This window comes from Seriola aureovittata, chromosome 16 (assembly GCF_021018895.1).
Source record: "Seriola aureovittata isolate HTS-2021-v1 ecotype China chromosome 16, ASM2101889v1, whole genome shotgun sequence".
Lineage (NCBI taxonomy): Eukaryota > Metazoa > Chordata > Actinopteri > Carangiformes > Carangidae > Seriola > Seriola aureovittata.
The window spans coordinates 13,825,650-13,849,275 of NC_079379.1; the positions used below are offsets into that span (position 1 = coordinate 13,825,650).

Sequence of the window (23,626 nt, forward strand, 5' to 3'; positions counted from 1 at the left end):
CCCCTCTAAAAACTGGATTATTTATTATTGTGGAAATGCCTTTGGCTCTCCTATGAGAAGCTTCTCGGGGCTCATTTTTCAGCAGCAATCCAGCTGTAAACCTTCCACCGTCTGCGTGCACCCAGAGGACCCTGCAAAGGAAGGTGTCACACAGCCACACAGGCATCCACAGAAACTGAAGCACTGCTTTGCATGTGGATGTTAATACTCTCTCTCTCTCTCTCTCTCTCCCCCCCCCCCCCCGCTGTCCAACAGCTTGTCCCACACACACATGAACACACACACACACAAACACGCACACGGCTCTGCCTGGCTTGTACGCTTCATTGCAGTGTCAGGTAGGGTCTCTGCCTGTAGAGCAGAAGGGCTCAGGCTGGATTCCTTGCCTCTTTGGCTCTAGTTTCTTGCATGTTGGGTTATGCCTTGATGGGGCTTGTGGTTAGTCTCGGGGTCTATGTGTGTGTACAGCTGGCTTAGGGCAGAATTTGGACTTCTGCCTTTAATTCCCAAAACACATTCCTTTTCGAATGGCTTTTCCAGTCAGTTATTTTCTATGGCATGAAACAGAAGACAGCCACACTGATTGTGTCTCCTCCAAGGCTTCTGTTTTCTTTCATCAAAGCCTGGAAGCGCCGGGAGACAGAGAATGACAGCATAAGAGAGTACAGTTGTAGTCCTTGGCTTGCTGTCTTGTATCACATGGTGGTGGCCTGGAAGGAGTTTTCCACTGTGAAAAAGATACTCAGAACTTTTATATGTGGTGTTTATCAAGCGCTCAGGAATGGAGTGTGTCCTCACGGGGAAGAATGGATGGTTTACTCCTTCACATATTTTCTACTCAGCAGGGAAGTATGTCAGCAATGTTTTTTCCAGAGCTGGATCTGTGTTTGTACTTAACAGGTTCTTCATACCATTTGAGTTAAGATGGTGGAGTCTGAGTTTGTTTTTTTGTTTTTTAATGACATAAAATGTGGCAGAGCAGGAGACAGGGAATACTGGAATGTGCTGGAGCTCTCTGCCTGACAGAGAGCAAACGCAATGCTACGTGAAAGTAAGCCTATGGAATATTTGCTCAACAGTGGCATTTACAGGATAATGTTAACAGTGAAACAGCGGGATAAGTAGTGTCACAAAGTCAAGGAACTGACTTAGTGTCAGCTAAACTGTGATATCTATCCTCAGTTTGCTAATATTAGCTGACATTAGCGACCTGGTGACACCAGAATAAATAAGACTGTCTCAGCAAAACCCCTGAATGTTCTGGACCGAGCAAGGGAGCTTTGTATTGCTTAAGATTTTAACTTTCATTTAAAAGAGGAAGAATTAAATAATTTTTTTTTGTTGTTCTCTGGCTTTAAAGCTTTTGTGGTATGTTAAGATACTTCTCTCTGCAATGAAGTTAACAAAGCAGGCCACATGTAGCAGAAAATTGTCATGGTAACTGTTGAAGCTGTTTAAGTTTAAGTTGATAATAAATCAGTTAGTGGTTTGACAGACTTTTTAGTTTTGATGGTGTCATAATCAGTATATCGTCACTGGTTACAGCTTCATGTACTGTATATGAAGAGCTGCTTGCGTTTCAGTTTTTCATGTCATTTTAAATGTGACGCAGTTTTTTTGCAATAAATAAATAAACAATGAATCTAGGGACTGGATTGGACCCGATTAAGTGGTTTGGGTATCGGCCATGACAAACCCGATTCACGTCAAGTACAGTGTTCTTGTTAATGCCATTATGAAATTGTGTTTCTTTTACTTCTCTTAAGTACCATGACAAACCCTGGCCATTTTGTCTTACATGAAAATGATTCCAGTGCGGACTATACAGTGTCTTGTTCAGTTTTTAAAAGAGAGCGTTGGTTTGGGCTGAGTGTAAAGAAAGATAGGATCAGAGCATCTCTAGATGAAACATTACAATAATCTTCACAGCTTCAACATGCAAGTTAATGTGATTTAAATGGTAAAAAAAAAGCCAGTTTTCCTGTATTTTTTGTAATTTTTTTTCTTGCCTTCTCAAACTTAATAATCTCTTTTGTGGTTATTTTTTGATTAATTACTGATTGATTACTAATCTTGAGAAAAAAAAAAAAAATAAAAGTCTCAACACAAAGTCCAGCTTGTTGATTCCAAAGCTTTCGCCCACATCTCGGGGGTCTTCCTCAGCAGGTGGAATTGCACTGTTGTCATGGAGATGGTCTCTATCAGAGGCTACAGACCATACTTGAACACAGACAGATGTTACAATCCACCCACCCATATACAAGCACCTGTTATCACATGATGAAAGTAACATTCTTATGTCATGGGATAACAAGGAAACCATCTCCATGATAACTGCGTAACACTATCACCCGAGGAAGGCCATGAAATGTGGTTGAAAGCTTTGGAAACAAAACAGAACAAAAAACATACGACAACATACACCCCTCCTGCAGTTTAATAGTTCTCTGTAAGTTGCATTCAAAACATTTCTGTGTTTTTCTGTTACATTTCTTCTTTCTTTCTCTCTCTCTACCACCATAAATAGCGCTGATGGCTAGAAGGGAATGTTGCCATGGTGACACAGTGCTATGGCAGCCGGTAATTATTCTGGCTTAAGTGCCAGCGGAGACACACACACATGAGCTGGCCCACTGTGGCAGATAGTGACACCTGGACTTCAGCCACTCAGACGGAACCGGATGAAGAATTTTTCAGGAAAAAAAAGAAAAAAAAAGGCCGCATTTTTTAATCACATGTGGACAAACTAAAATGTGGGAATATGGATCGAAATATAATAGCGTGAAAGTGTATATTCACCTTTACGTACAACACTGGTGTAACGGGAAATGTTCAGAGGTTTGAGGGCAAGATTCATACGATTATAGACCGATGGATGATTGGGTGTGTACAAGACATCATGTGTGGTGTGATATGATACAGAGATGATGTCACCTGGTTGCATGGACCAACTGGTCAATAAAGTGGATATTGTGTGTATCCTGTGTAGAAGAAACATTGGAGACAATCTCATAGACACTGCACATGGGTGAAGTGTGTGTGAGCAGAGAGTGTGTGTGTGTGTGCGTGCGGCCGAGAGGTTGCAGACAGCCTGTTGTCCAATATGTTTTTTGATATGGTCATTAAAAAACAAGAGCATAATCACAGTTCCCTCACCACTCTCCCACTCCCACACTAGCACAGCTTACTTCCAGGCATAGACACACACACACACACACTTGTAGTCCACACCCTCACAGAGCAACACCATCCACCAAGGATAATATTCAGCTCAGTGCTTTTTTTATTTCCGCCAAGCAGTAATCCCCCCCTCCCCTTATCTGCTCTCTTCCAGGCGAGGCCAACCTGACTAATCATCCGAGGTGTCAAGGTAAGGTTGTGTTTGCCTCTCACCATCCACTCACACTGATAGCAACATGAGCCCCGGTGTATTTTTCATCCAGGAAAACACAACACGGCGTTCTGACAAAAACAGGAATTCCTCAGTGGCCTTTTGAAGGAGAAGTTAAAATTGTCTTCTTCAGCCTCATCTGGTTTGCCACAAAACTTCCTCGTTGCTAGAAGACGGAGGGCGCTTCCCCAACTCCCACAATCCCCAGTCACATTAGCATAGGCGAAGCAGACAGACACAATGGAGTTTTTTCACCACCGGCACAGAATTACACATTTTCTGCACACTCACACACGTACACACACATCGCTCCAGAACAGCAGTTTGGCTCGTGCGTACGCCAGGAGAAAACAGACAAGGGAAGATGGATTGTCATATTTTTGTCACCGATCCCTGCCAGGTCTGCTGTAGCTGTCTCTTCTGCTGATTGAGAGGAGAAGGGCGTGTGGATAGATAGCCAGAGAGAAACCATTCCTGACTTTGTGCTCCCTGTCAGTCATGTAGTGCGTCACCTTCTCTTTCTGATCACCTTTTCACTCCTGCTCCAAATCCCTCCATCTCTGTCACAGTCACCGCAGTGCCTAAAGTCCTGACATACCCCCTTTACAAGCAGCACGCGCACACACACACACACACACACACACACACACACACACACACACACAGCAGGATGCAAACCTGCCTCTCCACATTTATCTGGTTGGAGTTTATTTTTTTTTAGGCTCAGAGACGCACACAATCTCATCCCTGCCACTACCTCCACCCTCCATGACTCACCCCCCGTAACACCACACGGCCTCCATAAATCACCTTTCATAACATCAGGGCCTCCATCAGTTTGGTGAAACCCAACTTTGGCTGTTAGACGGGGACGTGATGAGGTTGCTTATGCTGTGGGCCGAGCCCAGACACCAGTTGTGGAGTCTCTGGTGTGAGGGCCACTGCAGCAGACTGAGGCAGATGACTGTCTGCAGTGCAGTCTGACGCCGCTCTGTGCTGCCACCTGCTGGCCACATGTGATCACAGGCTGCGGCCGAGCTGCCGGTGAATGATATGATGACCAAAACCAGCAATTGCCTGCGTAGCCAGAGCCTGATAAAGCTCATTTCTCTGTTCCCTGGGACTCCACTGACACCACACCATTGAACAGGATCAGTTTGATTATTCATTATTGTTTCATTATACAGGTTTTTACTGGTGTCAGACTAAAATAATCACATTGTTACTCATAGTAGAACTGAAAATACCAAGTGTCTGTGATGAAGCAGCTGCATTAAAATCAACTCATTTCAGTTTGTTTGCTTGACAGATCAAGTGTAGTTTGAACAGTTCGTCTGACTGTATCCTTCAATAAACTGTCTTTATCCTCCACCAACAGTAGTCATTTAGGAAATGATGAAAAACACACAGATTCTTCCACTACATATTTAATCTCACTGTAAGGTACTATGATATGCGGTTTTCCACAAACTCCATTTGTTCAAAGCTGGAAGTAATGATCCAACAACATGATGATTTTTGGTCAATTATTTCATTTAATTTCCATGTTTTCTGTTTGATATTTATTTGAAATGACAAATTTTTTTCTTTCTATCTTTCTTTCTTTCTTGTGTTTCGTTAGCCGGTACCTGTCCGATGTCTTCTCCTCCCACAGTGTGATGCGTCATGGCTCCGGTGCTGAGTGGAGTGTGGTGGGGGCCGGAGGCGGGTGTCGTCGGGTCGGGGGCAGCAGCTGCTACCGGGGTCGCGTCGTGGCTGGGGAGTGAGCAGCTGGTCCTGGTCGTCACCCTCAGCACCCTCACTGCCCTGCTGCTGGTCTCTGTGCTGTTGCTGTTGTGTGCTAGCTGCCAGGGGTAAGCACCATCACACACACACACACACACACACACACACACACACACACACACTAATGACCTATATAATTGTTGTTCTAGGAAACACTCCCATATCTAGAAGAGGTCACAAAAGGCTGACGTGTGTTATGATAACAGTTTCCTGGTTTTACGTAATGATACATCCTGCTGTGCAGACTATCTAAACAGAATCTACTCTTGCTGGAAATGCCAGCTGAGCATGAGAGTGTTGAAAATAGCAGAATTACCTGAGAGGACGTTCTTGGCAACAGTAATTATAGGTACAAGAATGAGGAACAGTGCCTGTGAGTATAGTAAGGAATGACCTCAGGGGTGTTTTGGCATTAATATGTTTATTGTGTGTGCTGTCAAAAAGGAATTGTCCGCAAAGTGTAACACATACTTTAATATATGAGTATAGAGAATATAAGAATTTACAGATATACAAAACGAGAGATCACTCATATAGTTTCTGCGAGAGATGGCACTGCAGAGATAAAGCTTTAGTGGCCGTCAGCACAAACACAGAAAGTCTTTGCTCAGTCTCTCTGTCCTGCTCAACTACTCAGAGTATAACAGAGATTTTAATGTCATCTTGTGAAACACAGTGCGGTCTATGGGTATTTGGACAGCTTTGTTTTAGCTCTGTCCTCCAGTCCATCGGATTGTGAATGAAACAATGACAATGCTAACGAGACACCAACTTCCTGCTTTGATTAGAAGGGGAAGAAATTAAATCCAAACATCCACATCTGATGCTGCATGACGAAACTATTGATACCTCTAAGAGTAAAAGTAGAGCTTTAATGTCCCTGAGAACCAATTTGACTCACACATAGGCCGCAGTTAATAAATAATACATGTAAAAAAAAAAAAAAAAAAAAAAGTAGTGAACACAGGTACGCACTAATGTAATCCAATACAACAGCCCTACCATAACATCCATCTTTATGAAGCTCTTAATGCTAAGTTGTTGGTGACATTTTTGGAAATGTGTAAATTCAATCATGTATTTACTATTGACATCTTGGATAAGGAGGTGTGCTACTGTCCTTCCATTTTACACACACGAGGGGACAGAATATTAGAAACACCTCTGAATAAAACTATGACGTCAACGCTAAAACATAAAATGTCAACAAGAACTGAACGCTAAAGGGATCATAAAAGAAAATTGCTTTTCAACGTCATCGTTTCGTTTGAGATCTGGTGTGCTGAAGAACACAGGAATAACAATCAGTATCCACTTTTATATTTATCTCTGTTCTCTCATCTCTCAACTCCTCTGGTTTTTTAGGCAGAAGAAAGCAGCCAATGGACATCCAGCTGGAGACCATGACAACCTGATGAATGGAGTGAGTCAGACTTCGAGGTTTATCTTCCTTGCAGTAGGCTGGATCAAGCATAAGCTACATTTCTGAAGAGGAATTAAAGGAATATTTTGAAGGGATACTGAAACACCTCACAGATGGCGGCTCTGATGAAAAGGCTGCAGCTGAAAAATGATTTTCTAAAATCGTGATTAGGTTTCCAGTTCTGCTCGTTATGTTTGTCATGTGTTTTTGTGAGTGTGCGCGTGTTATCAATGTGAAGCAAAGTGTGTTTTGAGTCAGCTTGCCGCACAGTGTGTCAAACAGATGATTAATTACACCCACACATGCACACATGCACAGTCTCTAAACAAAGGGAGAGATGGACAAGGTCGGGGGTTGGTGTCGTCTTGGGACTGTGGGAAACTCGAGGAACAAGAAACTGTCAATTCCAGCAGTGGGAAAATAAATAATTTAATATGAATTCATAAAAAAAAGAAAAAAAAGAAGGTTTACTCAGACTTGTTCTCTTGTTCAAACAGAAGCACCCACGTAGTGTTACAGATGGAAGCACACAGTGACGTACAGTCCTCATTACTCCCAGCATGGGAGTCATGTGATGTGTCTGTAATCAGGCTGTGTAATCACTGGTAAACGAGGCTGTGGATAGAGCTGCCACATTGGCTGCATGCCTGAATAACGTGCACACTCGCACAAGTCTCCATCCTGATGTCCCATGATACACAGACACACACTTACACACACATTCTTTCACATTTGCCTCCTAACCCACTCCCATACCACAGGAACATACACAAAGAAACATGGCCTCCCTGCACTCCTCCTGACTGACAGCCTGCACTTGTTCGCAAGATTGTTCCTAAATTGCAGCCGGTTGCAGATGGGGAAGTGGTTATTCCTGCTAAGAGAGCACTTGTGGGAAATTCCACTGGCCTTTATTGTTCAGTTTTGTTTTACATTAGTAACATAGTGTGTGTTTCTTTTTTTTTTTTTAAGATCACTGAAAAGAAAGAATGAAACTAAATTCAGGAAAGCCGAAACACAACGGGCACAACAATGTGAAAAAAAATCCGTATTTATAGAGTTGACCTTTGCACTCTGTAGATATTAGTACTCATAAAGTGTACATGTCCTCTTGAGCATCGTTTCATGGACATAGATAGTAATAACCAACTCCCATAATACAGATGATTTAGTAACCAAGCAACATTTAAATGTGACAAATGCCTGGCTTACACAGACTAAGTGACATCCACTCACTCTTTTATTCTGTCACTCCCTCTGGGGCTTTGTGTGTGTGTGTGTGTGTGTGTGTGTGTGTGTGTGTGTCAGCCTACATGCCTCACTATGCACACACATATCCCTCTGAGCCTTTTTGCATTTGATGGATATCTTCACCCTAACCTTTACGCAGTAGCACAATTGCGGGGTGGTCAGACTGTTTCAGGAGGGACCCATTTAAATGATGAACCATGTCACAGCCTGACAGGTTAAATGGGGGTCTTCGTCTTTGTGGATGAGTAGATTGGCTCTTCCTCGCTCACCCACAATCAGTCTGACTGTCTGTCTGTGGCCACATCCTAACGCCTCTCACGCCGCCTCTTCATTCACACACGCATTCAACATATGTTAACTTTTTTTTTTAACCTTAAGGGTGAATGTAACCTAAATGAAGCGTCTCATTCGGTCCTTACCCAGAGGACAGCATTATAACACCACATCTCATGTCTTTGACTGTGACGCTCATTTTGGATCCTGAAGAAGTAAAGAAGGAATTTTCCACCTTCGTCGAGAAAAACTGAAACAAAAGAAAAACATTAGAGATACTTTGGTCATAAAATAGTTAAAGATTACATCATAGTCACCAACAGTTTTGACAGTAGATGACCACTAGGTGGGGTTGTGGAGCTTCTAATACACAACCTCACTGCTCACACAGGAGGAAAACAACAAACCTAAACAAAGAGAATCTTGACTTACACCAGAGGATATGTTTTCACAGTCATTTCTAAGCTGTTAGTAATGAGTGACAGAGTTGCCTATAGAAAGAAGACGGTTAATGTTTAAATCAGACGGTGATAAATCCTGCGTCAATACGGCAGGTGCAGAGCACATCCTGTGTTAATTAGTGTAGTGTCTTTTCAGTGAGTATTATTTGGAGTTGATGAGAGTGTTGATTTGAGTGTTTGCTCGCTTGTAGAGCTGATTCCACTTTGATCAAACCCACGGTGTGGATTTTTGCACTATCACAGTTTAATTAGAGCTGCAGAATTTGCCATGTGATTTAGCGAATAGGGAAACAGCTGGAGGGCATGGACTCGGTGTTAAAAAAAAATCTGCTGAAGTGTCCTTGAGCAACACTGAATCCCTGCCAGTTTCAGGGTTATTGCTCTGTAGCTCTGACTTTCCCGCAGAGGGAGGCAAGGTAAAATAGGGAGGAAAATATCCTTGTGGCTACCCATAAAACATCATGTTCTGTGGTTTGAGTCATTTTTTTATTTGACTCTGTCATGTTGCCCTCTTCTGTTAAACTGTTTTCTTCAGTGTTTCATAATAATGAATCAACATGGCATTAAGAAGATGAAATTAGAAGTATTTATAAGAGGAGAACACAAACCCATCTACTGAGATGAGGATAAGCAGCAGCGTATCTTCATTAGGCATAAGTCATTTAACAGTTTTGTTTTTCACACTTGCAGAAATTACGCACTTGCATAAATCTTTAGATGTCTTTTCTTGGTGGATAAAAATGCACTCAATGCATATAATTAATCATGCATAGCATACTGATAATGAGCTTAAAGTAATCAGTAATGTGGTTAGAAAAGCAAAGAAAAGCAGGGGAGTGAGAAAACTGTAATCAGTGCTGCAAATATGAGAGTTGTGTTCCCCAAAATCCTGAAACCCCTGAAAGTAATGTCCCTTTTGGAGACATTACTGAAGGCTTTTGGATTGCACAGAGGTGTGAAAGTCATCTACCCTGTGCAAGCTGACAAGTGCAGATGTATTTCTTGGTGTGTGATGTAATTGAAAAAAAACAAAGACTGGATTGTTCATGTGCCTTCGTTTTGTCAGGCTCACAGCCTGTGCGTTGAGAACCCAGAGGTGACTAACATCTTGTCCTTTGTCGCGCAGGTGTCAGAGAGAGAGACGATCAGCCAATCAGTAGACAGTCCAGCAACTGATATGGCTGTCAGCACCTCGCACAATGGTCCTTTAACCAGCGGTACAAGTAAGCAAAGATAGTTAGCTTAGCTCAGCATGTCATGTCCTCACTGTCCGTGTAGTTAACTGTTGTATCTGCACCATTTGGTTTCAATATTAGAGTCATAGCTACACATGTACATGATGATGATAAGAAGAAGATTTGCGTGGCAGCTGTTGTTATTCAACATTTTTGACCTCAGCTGTTGTTTTGTTATGAGCATATCTATGTAATGTTCTTAGTCATAGAGATTAGTAATTTTACCTGGATGGGTGCTTATCATTAATAAATAACAGGAAACTGGAAATAGTAATAGATCTAGGGTCATGAGATCTGTAGTCATCAAGAGGGAAAATAATGACTCATAGCAAAACTAATCTGAAGTAAATGTTAAACATTCATCTTGTTCTCATGAAACGAGAAGCTGTTATCTCACTCTGACTCTCCTTTTTTCTCTGTTCCACTAGTCCTCACAGACACACAGGACACCAGTCCCCATCCGTCAGAGGAGCTGCTTTCCAGCCAATCAGAGCTCAGGTCCTCCAAGTGTCCTCAGGACCGCGAGCTTCCCAGCATCCCTCCCAACAATGCCCTTATCGGGGACGGACCCCCAGCCTCAGGGGACAGCACCTATGAGGTCAATGTTTAAAGTCACCTCACAGCAGCAGAATCACGTTTTTACTTGCACTCAGCTTGAACGTGGCAGTAGAGGAGATTAGAGCTTTGATTGGTTGGCCGGTTGACTGAGTGATTGATTGGATGATCGATTGAGCTTAGGGTGAAAATACAGACAGAAAATTTTAATTTTCCACAAGAGGTTGATGGATTGTTTGAGTTTTCAGCTAGAAAACAGAAGCATTAAATATATGTAGCTCATTTAAAGCATATTAAAGAATCTGATGTTTGCATCTGTTGTCCAGGTGGTGAAGGAGATCGCAGTGGCGTCACGTGACGTCAGCGTTGAAGACTCCCTGTACGAGACGGTCAAGGAGCTCAAAGACCCCCCCGTGCAGCTTGGCCTCCCCAACGGTACCATCCAGCTGAGCCCCGACGAACCTCCCCATCATCCCCCTGCCCTCCTCAACGGCCACCTCAGCCCCTGCACACCTGAGCGAGGGCCCCTGTGCGCAGGTGTGGAGTACGCCTCTGTTGACCTGAATAAGAAGAGCCGTCACAGTGCCGACATGGAGGCCAAAAGGCGCTCTGATAATGCCGCCATGCCTTCTCACAAGCCTCTGGAGGAACCAGAGGAGGACTTACCTCCCCCAGTACCAGAGAAAGTTCTGGATGAAAACGACAACCAGCCGGTGGTGATGAATGGGCTGGCGGGGGCTGGGCTGCACAATGGAGAGGTGAGGATGGTGTGTGTGCGTGTGTATGTGTATGTGTGGTCTCACACCTGTAGATCTTCAAAGCAGTTTAATTCCTAAACTGGCCCTTCTTCTCTTCTCTGATTAGTATGACACAGCACTAAGTTGGTTGGTTTGACATGATAACTGATGACCAACAAAACCAAAAGCCATTTTAGTTCATTCCCACCAGGTTAAAACAATTTTCCAGTTGGCCCTTCATATGCTCATATAAGTGAAGCCTTTTCCTGTTTAATGTAACACCCATAACACTTGCTAGTTACCGACTGGAAATGGCAAGAGTTAACATTAGCTCACTAAAATGTTCAGCAATTAGCTAGCTACAGTGAAAACCAGAACTTATCTCATATGCCTACAGTACATATTAACATTTTGGCCTTCACTGCTGTCATATGTCATAACATTAATTATTTTTAAGGAACAGTAGCATGATTTCTGCATAAATATTAGCATGCTAGCTGTCTAGTGGGCTAATGGTAAAAGTCACCTCTTCACTGGCTTTTCAAAGAAATTAAAAAATGACTCTAAACTTAATTAGCATTTGTATCAATGCTATCTTTAATGTTTTGATAAAAAATCATCAATTGAGAGTGTTTTAGCAGCATTTCTGGATCTTTTCAGATACTTCAACATCAGTCACGTGATTGATCCTCCTTCGTACATTCTTAGTGCCAACTGGTGTTTTGCAGGTTGAACAGAAACAACACATTTACGACCATTAATGCATAAAAGTCAAATCAAGCATACACAAAACTTGTTAACTTTTCAGAGTACATATCATATATTCTAATATCTCAGTAGGTATCAACATCTTTTTAAGTTATTCCCTTATAAACTTGAGGTGGGTCATCTCCTTGGGAAGAGACAGAGACAATGGAGAACAAAGAAAAAGGGAGATGTATCTCCCACACATTATCATCTGCTAAGCTGCAAGCTCAGTGCTGCTTTAGGGAGAGTGACAGACCGAGGGGAGAAATTCAAGAGGGAGAGAAAGAGAAAACAGTGTAGGAGTGAGGGGAGGAGAAGAGAATGAAGATGGGAGCTGGAGAGGGAAGAGGAGGAGAGAGTAATAGATGAAACAGAGATAGTGACAGAGAGATGATGGGAGATTGACTCAAAAAAAAAAACGCTGAAAGGACCGGGAGGCATGAAGGGTGAGGGAGAGAGAGAAAGTCAGGAGTGAGAGACCGTGAGTGAATGGGGGGGGGCGACCCAGCGGCATACAAATGAAGCCATCTGTAGTGGAGAGGAGTGTATCGAAAAGAAAGAAGGATGATAAAGAAGAAACATTATTAAGGAAAGGAAAAGGGCTGAGAGATGGATGTGTAAAAGAGCAGAGAATAAAGAGGAGTAAAAGAAAGAAGAGAACAGTTAACTAAAGGAGTGTGGAGGTGAAAAGGAGAGAAGAAGAGTAGTTGAGTGGTATGTGTTGAACAGAGTAGAGCTGCTGCTGCTGCTGCTGCTCTCAGCATGCTGTCTTCCACATGCAGAGATCCATTGGAGACACGCAAACACACACACACACATATACACACACACATACACAGACACACACACAAACAAACCAACAAACTAACACACACACTCAGAGCTCGCAACGAATTGCATCAGACTGATGGAAGCTGACAAGCGCACGAACATAAACACCACATTGTCAATCTGCCACAAAGCTGCGTGAAGTGGCAACTGTTCTTCTTTTCTACATTCCTCCCTTAAGTTCTGTTCATATTTGCTTCTTCCCCTTCTCTTATTTTAAAGGATAATTATGCTTTATTGTAACTTTCTGCTCTCCTCTCATTTTTACCCATGCAACTGGCATGGCTCTAAAGACGGCAGTGTTGGTCCGTCAAACACTTTGGTCCAGACTGAAATATCTCAACAACCACATGGATTGATGTTAAGTTTGACACAGATACTCATGGTGCCCAGAGGGTGAATGCCAAAGTTCAACACTTTGTGGATCCCCTGACTTTTTCTCTAGCATTAGCTTGAAGTTGAAAGTTTAGTTTTTTAAGTGAAATGTTTCGACAACTTTTGGATGGACTGCCATCAGTTATAGTTAGTTAGTTAATATTCATGTCCCCTTCGCCTTTGTTGATCTTTTCACTTTCCACTTTTGTCATTGTGTGTGTGTGTGTGTGTGTGTGTGTGTGTGTGTGTGTGTGTGTGTGTGTGTGTGTGTGTGTGTGTGTGTGTGTGAGCGTGCTGATGGTAACATATATCTCAAAGCACTGCTGTGCCTAAGTATCCTTATGGAGCTGCTAACATGGCTGTATCATCCCGCTGTTGGCTGTCATCCCAGATGTAGTTAAGAAGTTACCCAAACTACGGTTGTAAGTATTCATCACAATGTACAGACTGTACAAACAGTCAGTTTTGACCTACAGGTCTTGCTGTAGTTGTGCGTGCACAGTTTTCTGGTACATTGAGGGATTATTACCGCAGATATATTCACTGTTGGTTTTACCTTCAAGCACAGCGTTTTAGATCATCTGTCTGGCGGATTGTCTGCCTGCTTCTTTTTTTATCCTGGCAGACCTCGTTGTCGTAATGATGCTATATATGTTCCCAGATCTCAGCTTGAGTGAGGACGCTGTTACCTTCACCAGAACTATTCAAAGAAGACCTATGTTGTTATAAAGCAGAATTATCCTATAACATACTCCGTCCTCTTGGTTTCCTTTGTTCATCTCCTCCACCTCTCCTTATTTCTCTTCTCTTCGTTTAGTCTCATCTCCCTGTTCTTTTGTCTCTGGTGTTGTAGCCAATTAGTTAATCACTGTAGCTCATGTGGGCAGCAGGCGAGTCGAGCCTCATCTGACCCCTGTATCCATGATGAAATCTTGATCTGCTGAGCTACAATATCTGCTGAAAAGTGTATTCATTTATATATGCACCCACATGGTGTGTGTAGTCAGCATTAATTCTGTTATTTCACCCCCCCACCCCCCTTATTACATACACACACACACACACACACACACACACACACACACACACACACACACACAAACCGAGATGTGTGTGTTGACATATATTCTGCTACACATAGACTCCCTGGGGCTGATTTAAGGTTAACCCTGAATGTTCCCGGCTCCCTGTGGTTTATGCCCGTGTATGACCAGGAGCCGTCGGTGATTTGTCTTGTCAGACCAAGTGTGTGTATGTGTGTCTGAGCGTAGTGAGCGCCAGCTGGCCACCATCACTATGACAGTTAGTCTGGCTTCATGATGGATGATATGGGCTACAGAGCTACATCTCCATCTCTCTCTCTCCTTCTCTCACACACACACACACACACACACATATGTATATATATATATATATCAGTATACAGTCATCTTGCGCATATACACTGGGGTGCTTGTATGTAAATGCCTGAGAGGAATCTCCTCCAGTGGCAGCTAGGTAAGTGCTGCTCACACACATACACACACATGCACACACAGAGGCAGGTTTTCTCATATACACACATTTTTCCATACGAACATCTGGTTTGTAGTTTAACATTTCACTGCAGACACACACACACACAAACACTCACACAGTCGTTTTGTGACCTTTTATTCACAGTTTCTCTGATCCTGTGCAGTTGTACAGTTATTGAACCGTCATAAACAGCAGTAACACTTGTTTGCAGTCATTTGGCTGCGTGTCGCCTGTGGGCTTTTCATATGAGGTGCAGGAAATGAATTTGACCCAGCCAATGGGCCACTGGGATATACACTGGGGACATGGTGCTGGTAAACTGCGATATTTAGCTTGTCAGCAGCAGTGTTGTGCTGCCTGTCGGAACCGGGAATCACTATTGTTAGATAGAGGATTTCAGTTTGTAATATATCTACATGTGTAAGTGTGTGTTTGAATTTGTGTTGATATGGTTTATATAGTTTGCACATCATCTACAACTTGTTTGGATTTCAGCATATGCAAGACAGGAAACACAGATAATCTGAGTTGAGATATTAATAATGATTTACATGTGCCTATGTCAACATGCACGTCAGCTCAGCTGACACACTGACACCTGAGCTGCCCATCTTCTAAGGCGACTGTAATCAGCTTACTGTCATACTTGTGTGTCCTGCATGTCATTGTATCTCCTACGCACACATAAACACGTTGCTATAATCTTCTCTCACACACGCAAATACATTACATCTCATTGTAGCACGTCAGAATATTGAAAACAAACACCCTGTCCACATGCTGATATAGGTCTTGATATAATTTTGATATGCATTAAATACATTTTCTCAGACTCGAATTTAATTCCATATGCATCAAACCCAGGTGGTGATTGCTGAGTATGTGACTGACTAGAATAAAATTGCACTGATACTTGAAATTAAAAGAACAAGTATTGTGAAACATATGCAGAGGTGCAGTGACTGGGTCAAATGCTTTATATGAAGTCTCCCTTTAGGTCACTCTGCCTAATTGGTTGGCTAATTAAAGCGATATGAAAAAGGCATCAGCTGCACTGTAGAGTGTGTGTCGGATCTATAAATGTAATCATGTCTCCAAACATGCGTTATCCATAAAGTAATCATATTGATTAACACTCTTTGAGGAAAATAGCAAAGAAACATGTATCCACATGAAAGTACTATGACACACAGCGGGGGCGGACGGTTTGATGTATGATCTCTGTGGGCAGTTTTTCATTTAGTATAGAAGTGTAACTTGTGTGGTAATGTGCCCTTGACAGCCACCAGGCACTATAGCTCAACAAGTGAACAGCTTTCCCTTTCCTTTTTTCAAATGCATCAGCATTAACCTTGGTACCTCCAACCAAGGACGTTATGAATCTGAATTTATTCCTTTTATCAAGTCAGAAAAGAACACAAAAAGCAATGTTTTCCTCTTAGAGATGTGCATAAAATTTTCACATACTATGAACTATTTAGTCAACGCTGGCAGGGGTATTGAGGTTCTTGTTAGACTCCTTAGGTGTTTGGCACTGCTGTCAGATGTGCTTTGTTGATTAATGGCTCCCTCATCGATCATAAAGCGGAGTGGACAGAGGCTGTGCACAAAAACATCACACTCTCTGTCACCGCTTATTGACTTTCACTCAATAATTTTCTTAATGAATGGGTGGTTATAAACAACATTAGCTTTACATGTATCGCAGCCGAAAACGGCAAATGCAGAGCCTGTTTGTCTCCCACTGCTAGTTTACAAGTTCACTTTATTGATCGCTTACCAAGCTCTCTCTTAAGACATACACAGAGATTCTCCACTGGTGTTTATGTTTTTGAGAACTGATCAATAGTTTGCCAGCATGTTTTAGTGATGCAGATCAATAAGAACTGCCACCATACCTTAATTGCATTTCCCTCAAAGTTTTTGTTCCTGTGTTACAGCTTGCTGCTTTTGTTGATAAGAGAAACTGTTTAAAGATTGATGCTTTTAATTTTTACAACAGGAGGATGCCACCAAATTCTTCAAAATAAAACCATATGACGACCGTTCAAATGTTCCTAACAGCCGCTTTTAGTTGAAGCTTTGGGAGTGTTTTAAACATCTGATTCTGCACTCTTTTCTTTTCATACACAGGCTGCCATATCTAAATCTATCTTTTTGTTCTTTTTTCCTCCAGTTACACTCCCCTCTGTCTCCTGCACCAAGGTTCGAAAACCACATTCTATCAGACAATGAGGTAAGTGTGTGTTAAGCTCCCTTATTCCCCAAACTGTCTTTTCCAGTCCCGAGACAGCAGCACTTTACACTGTGAATGCCAAAGCTCCAAGTACCGGAAAGATAAAAAAAGAAAAAAAAAAAAAAAAAAAAAAAAACAGTGGAAACTGGTAGACTAGTCACAGAACATCAGACAATACGCTATGAGGGAAAAACCCTGCAGGGGTCTTTTGATATGAACGCATCGGTGACTGTTTCTTTTTGTGTTCTCATTCCTGTTATCTCATTAAATGTAGTTGCATTCACCACAATTTTAAACAATAACCCAAACAAGGGCAACTCACATGAACAGTGTCTCCTCTGTGTCCCTCAGTCAGCCGTGTACTCTACAGTCAACAAAACAAACTGTGACGATGCTGTGAACGAGGAAGACAAAGAGCACGACTACAGCAGCATCGCAGAGATCAAAGGCCTGGTCCCGGCCTCTTCCTCCAGTGACCTCTACGCCACTGTCCGAGATATCTACGCCCAGCCAGACGAGCCCCAGATGGAGGAAGACCCAAACTTGGACAGCACAGATCCCGGCTACGAAACCATCCGCATCCCAAAAACTAGTAGCTCGGGTGAAGACCACAGGGCTGGGCTGGGAGCAGAGGGGTCAGACACTGCCAAAGCAGAGCCTGACTATGAGAGCGTCGGAGAGCTGGGTCTGAGCCGGGAAACGTCCCGCCTCTGAGTTTTTCTCCCGTCATCATCTTCATTTGTGGCGGTCTTGGTAGAAGCTTCCTATCTGAGTTCCTGCAGTGCTTTGAACCTGCTACCAAGCATGCTTTTGGTGCATGACTTGGGGAAAACAGCAGAAAACGGCTCACCACACCGCATCCATCATCAATGCATGAGTGTCCTTTTTACAGCTTGGGTACGTTTCATCATATCTGAACTTTTAATTTATCACCCAGGGTCAATGTCATCGGTACTGTTAGTCCTACAAGTAAATGAACTGTAGTACCTCAGTGACTTGGCATTAATCATGTGGAAGATTGCACTTTGGATCATCATTAAATTCCTCTTTTTCATCTCTGCTGACAATGCATATCATGAACACTTGATTGTGAAAACAGTATAGAATAAATATTGAATATTTTATCACAAACACACGCAGCATTTCAAGGGTTAGCTGAAGACACAATCTGTGCCTGTGATACAAAAAAAAATACCAAGAATTCAGTGCCATATACTCATGAAATCCATGCACTTACTGTACATATGAAGGTTAGATTATTTGTATGCCCCATCTGCAGCTGCTAGTGAGTTTCTAGCTTCTTCCAGGTAACTCAGTGTCATGTTTTATTGAGATGTCATGGTGTATATCTAGGCTGTTCCTTGTCAGGTTGGCAACGCCTCCACTGCGCGTTCTCTGCTTGAAATTCCTGTGAATGGGATCTTGGCATAGAAAGCAAAATCCAGTCTTATCTGTGACCAAATAGTTAATCAAGACAAACATTGCATTTGATAGATGATAGATGGGATCGAATATAAATGATGACTCTTGGCCTGCTGCATACATGTCCTTATGTTGAGACTGATCACTGCAAAGGTGGTGGTTCAACGTGTTACAGGTCAGGAGATATGAAAGCAGTCATCTTAGGAACCAAAATGGAAATAAGAGCTTAGAGAAACTGGTCAAGCTTGCGGTTTCACACGGTTTAATGGATTTTTTTTTTTTTTTTTTTTTTTTGACGTTTTACAGTCCATGTCAACAATTTTTTGTGAAATTCATATTTATTTGAAGATGCATATTGTTGTGTAATTGTGAAATGTTACAAAGTATGTCTGTGAGAGAAAAGTAAAATAGGGTTTTATAGAAGTTTCTAGCATTTTTATCAAAAATGAAAGTGAGTTGTGAGATAATGACAGTTGTAAAGGTACGCTTTCCCCTGACTTTTTCATTGTTCAAAAAAAATACATATGACGAGACCATATTTTCTTTTTTTTTTTTATTTTACAAAGGGGTCAAAACCAATTCAAAAGACTTGTAATGTGACAAAGTGACACACAAACTTGTATTATGAATGCAAATGTTATAGATCAAATGTATTTTTTTGGTTGTCATGCTTTTTGAGCCTACTCTTGGTACAGTATACAGTCTTCAGTTGGCATTCTGGATTATTTTAAAGCACAATATAATGGTACTGCATTTATATACAGCTTATCAAAAGCATCATTACAAATCAGTTAGATCTCTGCACAATTTGAATATCTAATGCTTTTTGACTTACTAGTAGCACTCTGAAGAAAAACATATCTGTCTGTTTGTAGCTTGTACTGACGACATGCCAACCAAGGCTTGTATATAGTTAGAGCACTATTTTAAACTGTTATTCGCTGGAAGTCTTATGTAAGCATTTACTTATTTGTACAATGGTCAGAGTGATATTATTTTAGGATAAGTCTGTTAAGAGCACTGATTATACTGTATGTCTGCCTTGTTTTAAGGAAAACTGAAACCCTGTTGTCCAATGGCTTTTGCCTTGTAATGTAAAATTGTCAAAATGCTTTTGAGTTCTGAGAAGTAGTAACCAATCACATGTCAGAAATATGGTACAATGTTTTGGTACGTGCATTTTAAGAAACAGTAATTGTGGTACTTTTATTTAAAAAAAACCAAACAAAACATAATTATTCTCTAAATACTGTTGTTTGATGTTTATTTTCAAATTAACAGGGCCAATGTTTTCTCGCTGTAAATATATCTTTCACTGCTACAGTATCTCCCCGCTTTTGCAGAACAATTGGTGTCATCTGCTTCCACCCACATCAACATATTCCAGCATTAGAGTATCTCCAGCCTTAGTTCATGTTTCATTAGACATGCAGGAGCTTGTTGGTGGTTCAGACAAACAGAGGCAGCCCTCGCTGGCTGGTATTAGATTCATAAATGATATCAGTCATTTGAAATGCTGTTATATCTCTCGGCAACGCTACTGTGAAAGAGGTTTTTAAATGTAATCCGCTCCTAGTATTTTTTGAATGAAGATGTGGAAGTGAAGCCCTCAAAAAAATTATGTTAATTTCTGCAAAGAGGTAATTATCAGTGTTATTTACACTCCCACATGACCCTTTGAGTACATTGTTCCTACTGAGAGACATGGTTGTGTATCAGGGTGGTGCCATCATTTAGATAAAATGGTGTTCACAGAACGCTATAAATGTCCTCTAAGGAAATGATCTGCCAAAAGGGGATGCTTTAGTGCCAAATCTAATCAGGGCAACACACACACATTGTTAATAGATACTTACCTAAAATCACATTCTCTCTTGCTGTCTTGGTCATATAAACATGCCCATTCCCCTTCAGGGAATAGGGGTGTTGCGGGGGTTCAGAGATGCTCCTTCACTGCCTCTCCTTCAGCTCCACTACTCCTATAATGAGACCATTTGCGCCCCCCCCCCCCCCATACAAACCAGCAGACAACTCTATGGTGACACCCGCTTTTGATCACGGGGCAAAGCCTGTTTTGGCAGTTATGGCCACATCTGTTACTCCACTCTGTCCGGTTTCCATTCTCTGCATGTAAATATTTTATGACATGAATTGTTCTATTAAAAAATATATATAATAAATTGTGTCATTGTGTCTTTTTATTCACTGGGGTGCTGTCATGTAGAAAGATTATAAGCTGCATATGATTTTGTAAAAAACATTACGTTTGACATAAATTAGGCCATTTGTCATATATATATTCGCACCACACTGGCTGATAATAACAATGTCTTCTGGTAAACTTGATTTATCAAAGTACAGTGAACTTGTTAATCAAGAGGGATATGCTTATCAGATTGGCTATCTTTTTTTTTCTCAGAGAGCAGCAACTTGTGACACATTGTGTGATCACACTTTAGGTTTCTTTTTTAGGAGCTAAGCCACTTGACTGCTGTTATGTGCAGTGTTATAAAGAGGAGCATAGAATAAGGAACCATATAGCTGCTGAATCATTGTGATTAGCCTGTGACATTATATTATGGTATCACTGTAATTCTGGTAAGGTTGACCTAGGTTCACCCTTATAAATTAGCATTTTCATACATATTTATCTTGGTATTTGCATAACATGCATCTTAATTCAGCATTGTTTGTCCAAATTATCTAATGGGGCTTAGATTTGATTGGCTCTTGCCTGGACAATTGCATGGTGTGCAGGGTTGATGTTGGAGCATGTTCACCCCAGAGCCTTTAGAAGAGAAAAACTAGCATGTTTAAGTTATGAAAAACCCATACGAAATTAAATAACCTGTTGTGTTTACATTCACAAAAACAAACAAGTGCAGTCTATTGCTTTCATTTTAGAACCAGATCATTTAGAAATCCGATTGCACCTGAAAAGTAGGCTACATACCCTGTAACAACTTATTTATGGTATAAAACCTGTCTGTCTGGTAGAAGTTTTCCCTTCCATAGACTAAATTCCCTGCTATACCCTCTCCCTTCTCGTTTCCACTCCATCCTTGCGTCATTGTTTTGAATGGAGCATCCTCCCGGCTTGCGTTACCTTCAGTCGAGGAGAAGGGGGAGCGGTGGGGGCTTGTGGAGGCGTGTGCTTTGCAGACCAATTGCAGCCCGCCTAGGCCGCCGGACCGCACATGTTTACAGGCAGCATTCCGCCGGTAGAGGTTGTGCTCGGTCGGAGCCACGCGCGGACTGGATACCGCAGGAGACGGAGCTGGAGTCACCTAACGGTCGTATTTTTAGCCGTTTTCAACATCTACGGTGGGATGACGATGCATAGGGTCAAGTGAAGTGAAATTATTCGACGTATTTACTTTCATTCTTCTATGTCCAAGTCGTTTTTATCGCGAATACGCCGACAGTTTGTTAAATCGTGTACAAATGTCATTTCGGTTCCTGAATCTGAAGTTAGCCCGTGTTTTCCCGCCCTCTCCTGAGCTCGCAGGGAGCAGTGGGGAAAACAAACAGGTCGAACGGAGGAAGAGAGGTAGCCGGTTGGATGTAGAGGTTGTTTAGCGGCGAATGAATCGTTTTCATGTTGTTGGCATTTGTCGGTGCTATTTCAGAGTTCTCCTTCAGTTTTCCTTGATTTTGAATGCGGTGCATTTAGGACGCTGTTTGGAGTTTTCGCCCTCCGAGTATGTTGCCGCTTTCTAACATTTTGTCAGGGCTGTTGGAGCGCGTAGTCTACCCGCTGCGGTTTTGTGTTTTTCTCGACGTTGTTTACCGGTTGTAATTCGACGTTTAATGATTTAAATTCACCGGTTCGCCGGCCCCAACTTGAGTGAGACACTTTAAGACATGCATACGAGGCGTTTAGTGAAACGGTCGATCCTCGGCAGCCGCGTTTATGCGCCGAGTCCGACCGGGGACGGTGCCCCGGTGACAGGAGTGGTCCAGGCTGTCAAGCAGGAAAACAGAGACGTTTCGGCCGCGGGAACCCGGCGCAGCGTCTACACCGTGCTCATGCAAGACGGGAGCCTCAAGGAGTTCTCCGAGGAGGAGATAGCCGCTGGGTTCAACCACACTGCAACCAAAGGACCGCTGAAATTCAGCCTGAAGGTGTGTGTGTGTGCGTGTGTAAGAGAGAGCGTGTAAGGCGCCCGGCCGGCAGGCAGCGCTTCACTGTTTTTGTTGTGCGGTGTTTTGCTGCGTTTAACCGCTTCCTGCACGGAGCGGATTTAACAGTGCCACCGCTGCCGCTGCTTCTCCTGCTGATGGCAAATTTAACCAGCTGGGACAAACCAGCGTCGCTCAGAATAGCTGTAATACAGATTTGGTTGCATATTGCATCAAATAGCGGGTTGTCATGACATTTGGCGACATTAGATATATGGGACAAAGGGCTTGATAGGGCCTGCGCAATGTTTATGTGGGCTAGTGGGTGGGTAAGCCGAGGCAAACAAACACGCTGTGACTGCAGCGTTTGGACTGATGGAAAGATCTGGTCCGACGTTTTTGCACATTGGCTTTTGTGATTACGTTTATGATAGATAATTTGTGCATCATGCCTTTAGTTACACATTTGCACTCAGAACGTGTTTTGGACATTTTCAATCGTAGGTGATGCAGCTTGACATCAAGCTGATTAGTCAATTGCTTTTTGTGAAATCATTTGCACAACAAGGCTTTTATTGTTTAACAAAGGTTTAAAATAGTTCGTGTGGCCTTCTTGTGGCATTAGAGGCAGAATAGAAAGTTTCGATGATGTCCAAAATTGTGGTCGTGATATGGGCCCAATTAGCAGTGACCCAATTGCCTTCACATCCACGTTGTATGCTTTTGGTGTCACATGGCCTCAAATAAAGATTTTGTGAGGAAGAGAAGCTAACGCAGCCCTTGGATAAAAACATAGTTTCTGGCATAGGGGAAGTGTATGTGTGTGTGTGTATATGCGTGTGTGTGTATGTGTGTGTGTGTGTTTTTCTGTCCTTTTTATAGTGAGGGAGTGACTGAGGAATGCATGTGACTGAATAACGGCTTGTTTATGGTCTGATTTTGATTTATTTCGACGGTGTGGTTTTGTGCCTCCTTGCATACTTGTATGTGTGTTGTGCTTTGATATGTTATTGATAAAGTTACTTACAGGCTGCAATCTTATTTGTTATAAAAATATATTTTTCATAATGTTTGGCTATTGTTTGTTACCACACACATATTTCAAATTTCACACATGTAGATGTGAGATATAGAGTTGGTGTATATTTAAAGATACAGCAGCAACACTCAAACTCAACTCCACTGTCCAAAATGCTTGTAATCTTAAAGTTGTAAACCGTTATTTAAAACTTCACACAGACATGTCAAATCATAACTTAGTGGAATG

At 42.1% G+C, this 23,626-nt stretch overlaps 2 protein-coding genes across 5 annotated transcripts in view; both read left to right on the forward strand.

Annotated features, from left to right (window-relative positions):
• pag1 (phosphoprotein membrane anchor with glycosphingolipid microdomains 1) overlaps nt 1-20,417 on the forward strand; it is a 50,878-nt gene extending 30,461 nt beyond the window's left edge. The window contains exons 1-9 of one of the 2 annotated variants that reach the window (XM_056399019.1): nt 554-849; nt 3,335-3,370; nt 5,013-5,244; nt 6,542-6,599; nt 9,711-9,807; nt 10,248-10,417; nt 10,701-11,132; nt 16,756-16,815; nt 17,167-20,417. In XM_056399019.1, coding sequence (XP_056254994.1) covers nt 5,057-5,244; nt 6,542-6,599; nt 9,711-9,807; nt 10,248-10,417; nt 10,701-11,132; nt 16,756-16,815; nt 17,167-17,529 — 1,368 coding nt within the window. In that variant the 5' untranslated portion in view covers nt 554-849; nt 3,335-3,370; nt 5,013-5,056 and the 3' untranslated portion in view covers nt 17,530-20,417. Of the gene's footprint in view, nt 1-553; nt 850-3,334; nt 3,371-5,012; nt 5,245-6,541; nt 6,600-9,710; nt 9,808-10,247; nt 10,418-10,700; nt 11,133-16,755; nt 16,816-17,166 lie in introns of those variants that run through there. The other variant, XM_056399018.1, reaches the window with a different exon arrangement.
• A 1,070-nt stretch (nt 20,418-21,487) lies between these two features.
• The window catches only part of znf704 (zinc finger protein 704), a 47,847-nt gene continuing 45,708 nt past the window's right edge, over nt 21,488-23,626 (forward strand). The window contains exon 1 of one of the 3 annotated variants that reach the window (XM_056399166.1): nt 21,488-22,362. In XM_056399166.1, coding sequence (XP_056255141.1) covers nt 22,102-22,362 — 261 coding nt within the window. In that variant the 5' untranslated portion in view covers nt 21,488-22,101. The remainder of the gene's footprint in view (nt 22,363-23,626) is intronic. The other 2 variants (XM_056399168.1, XM_056399167.1) reach the window with 2 other exon arrangements.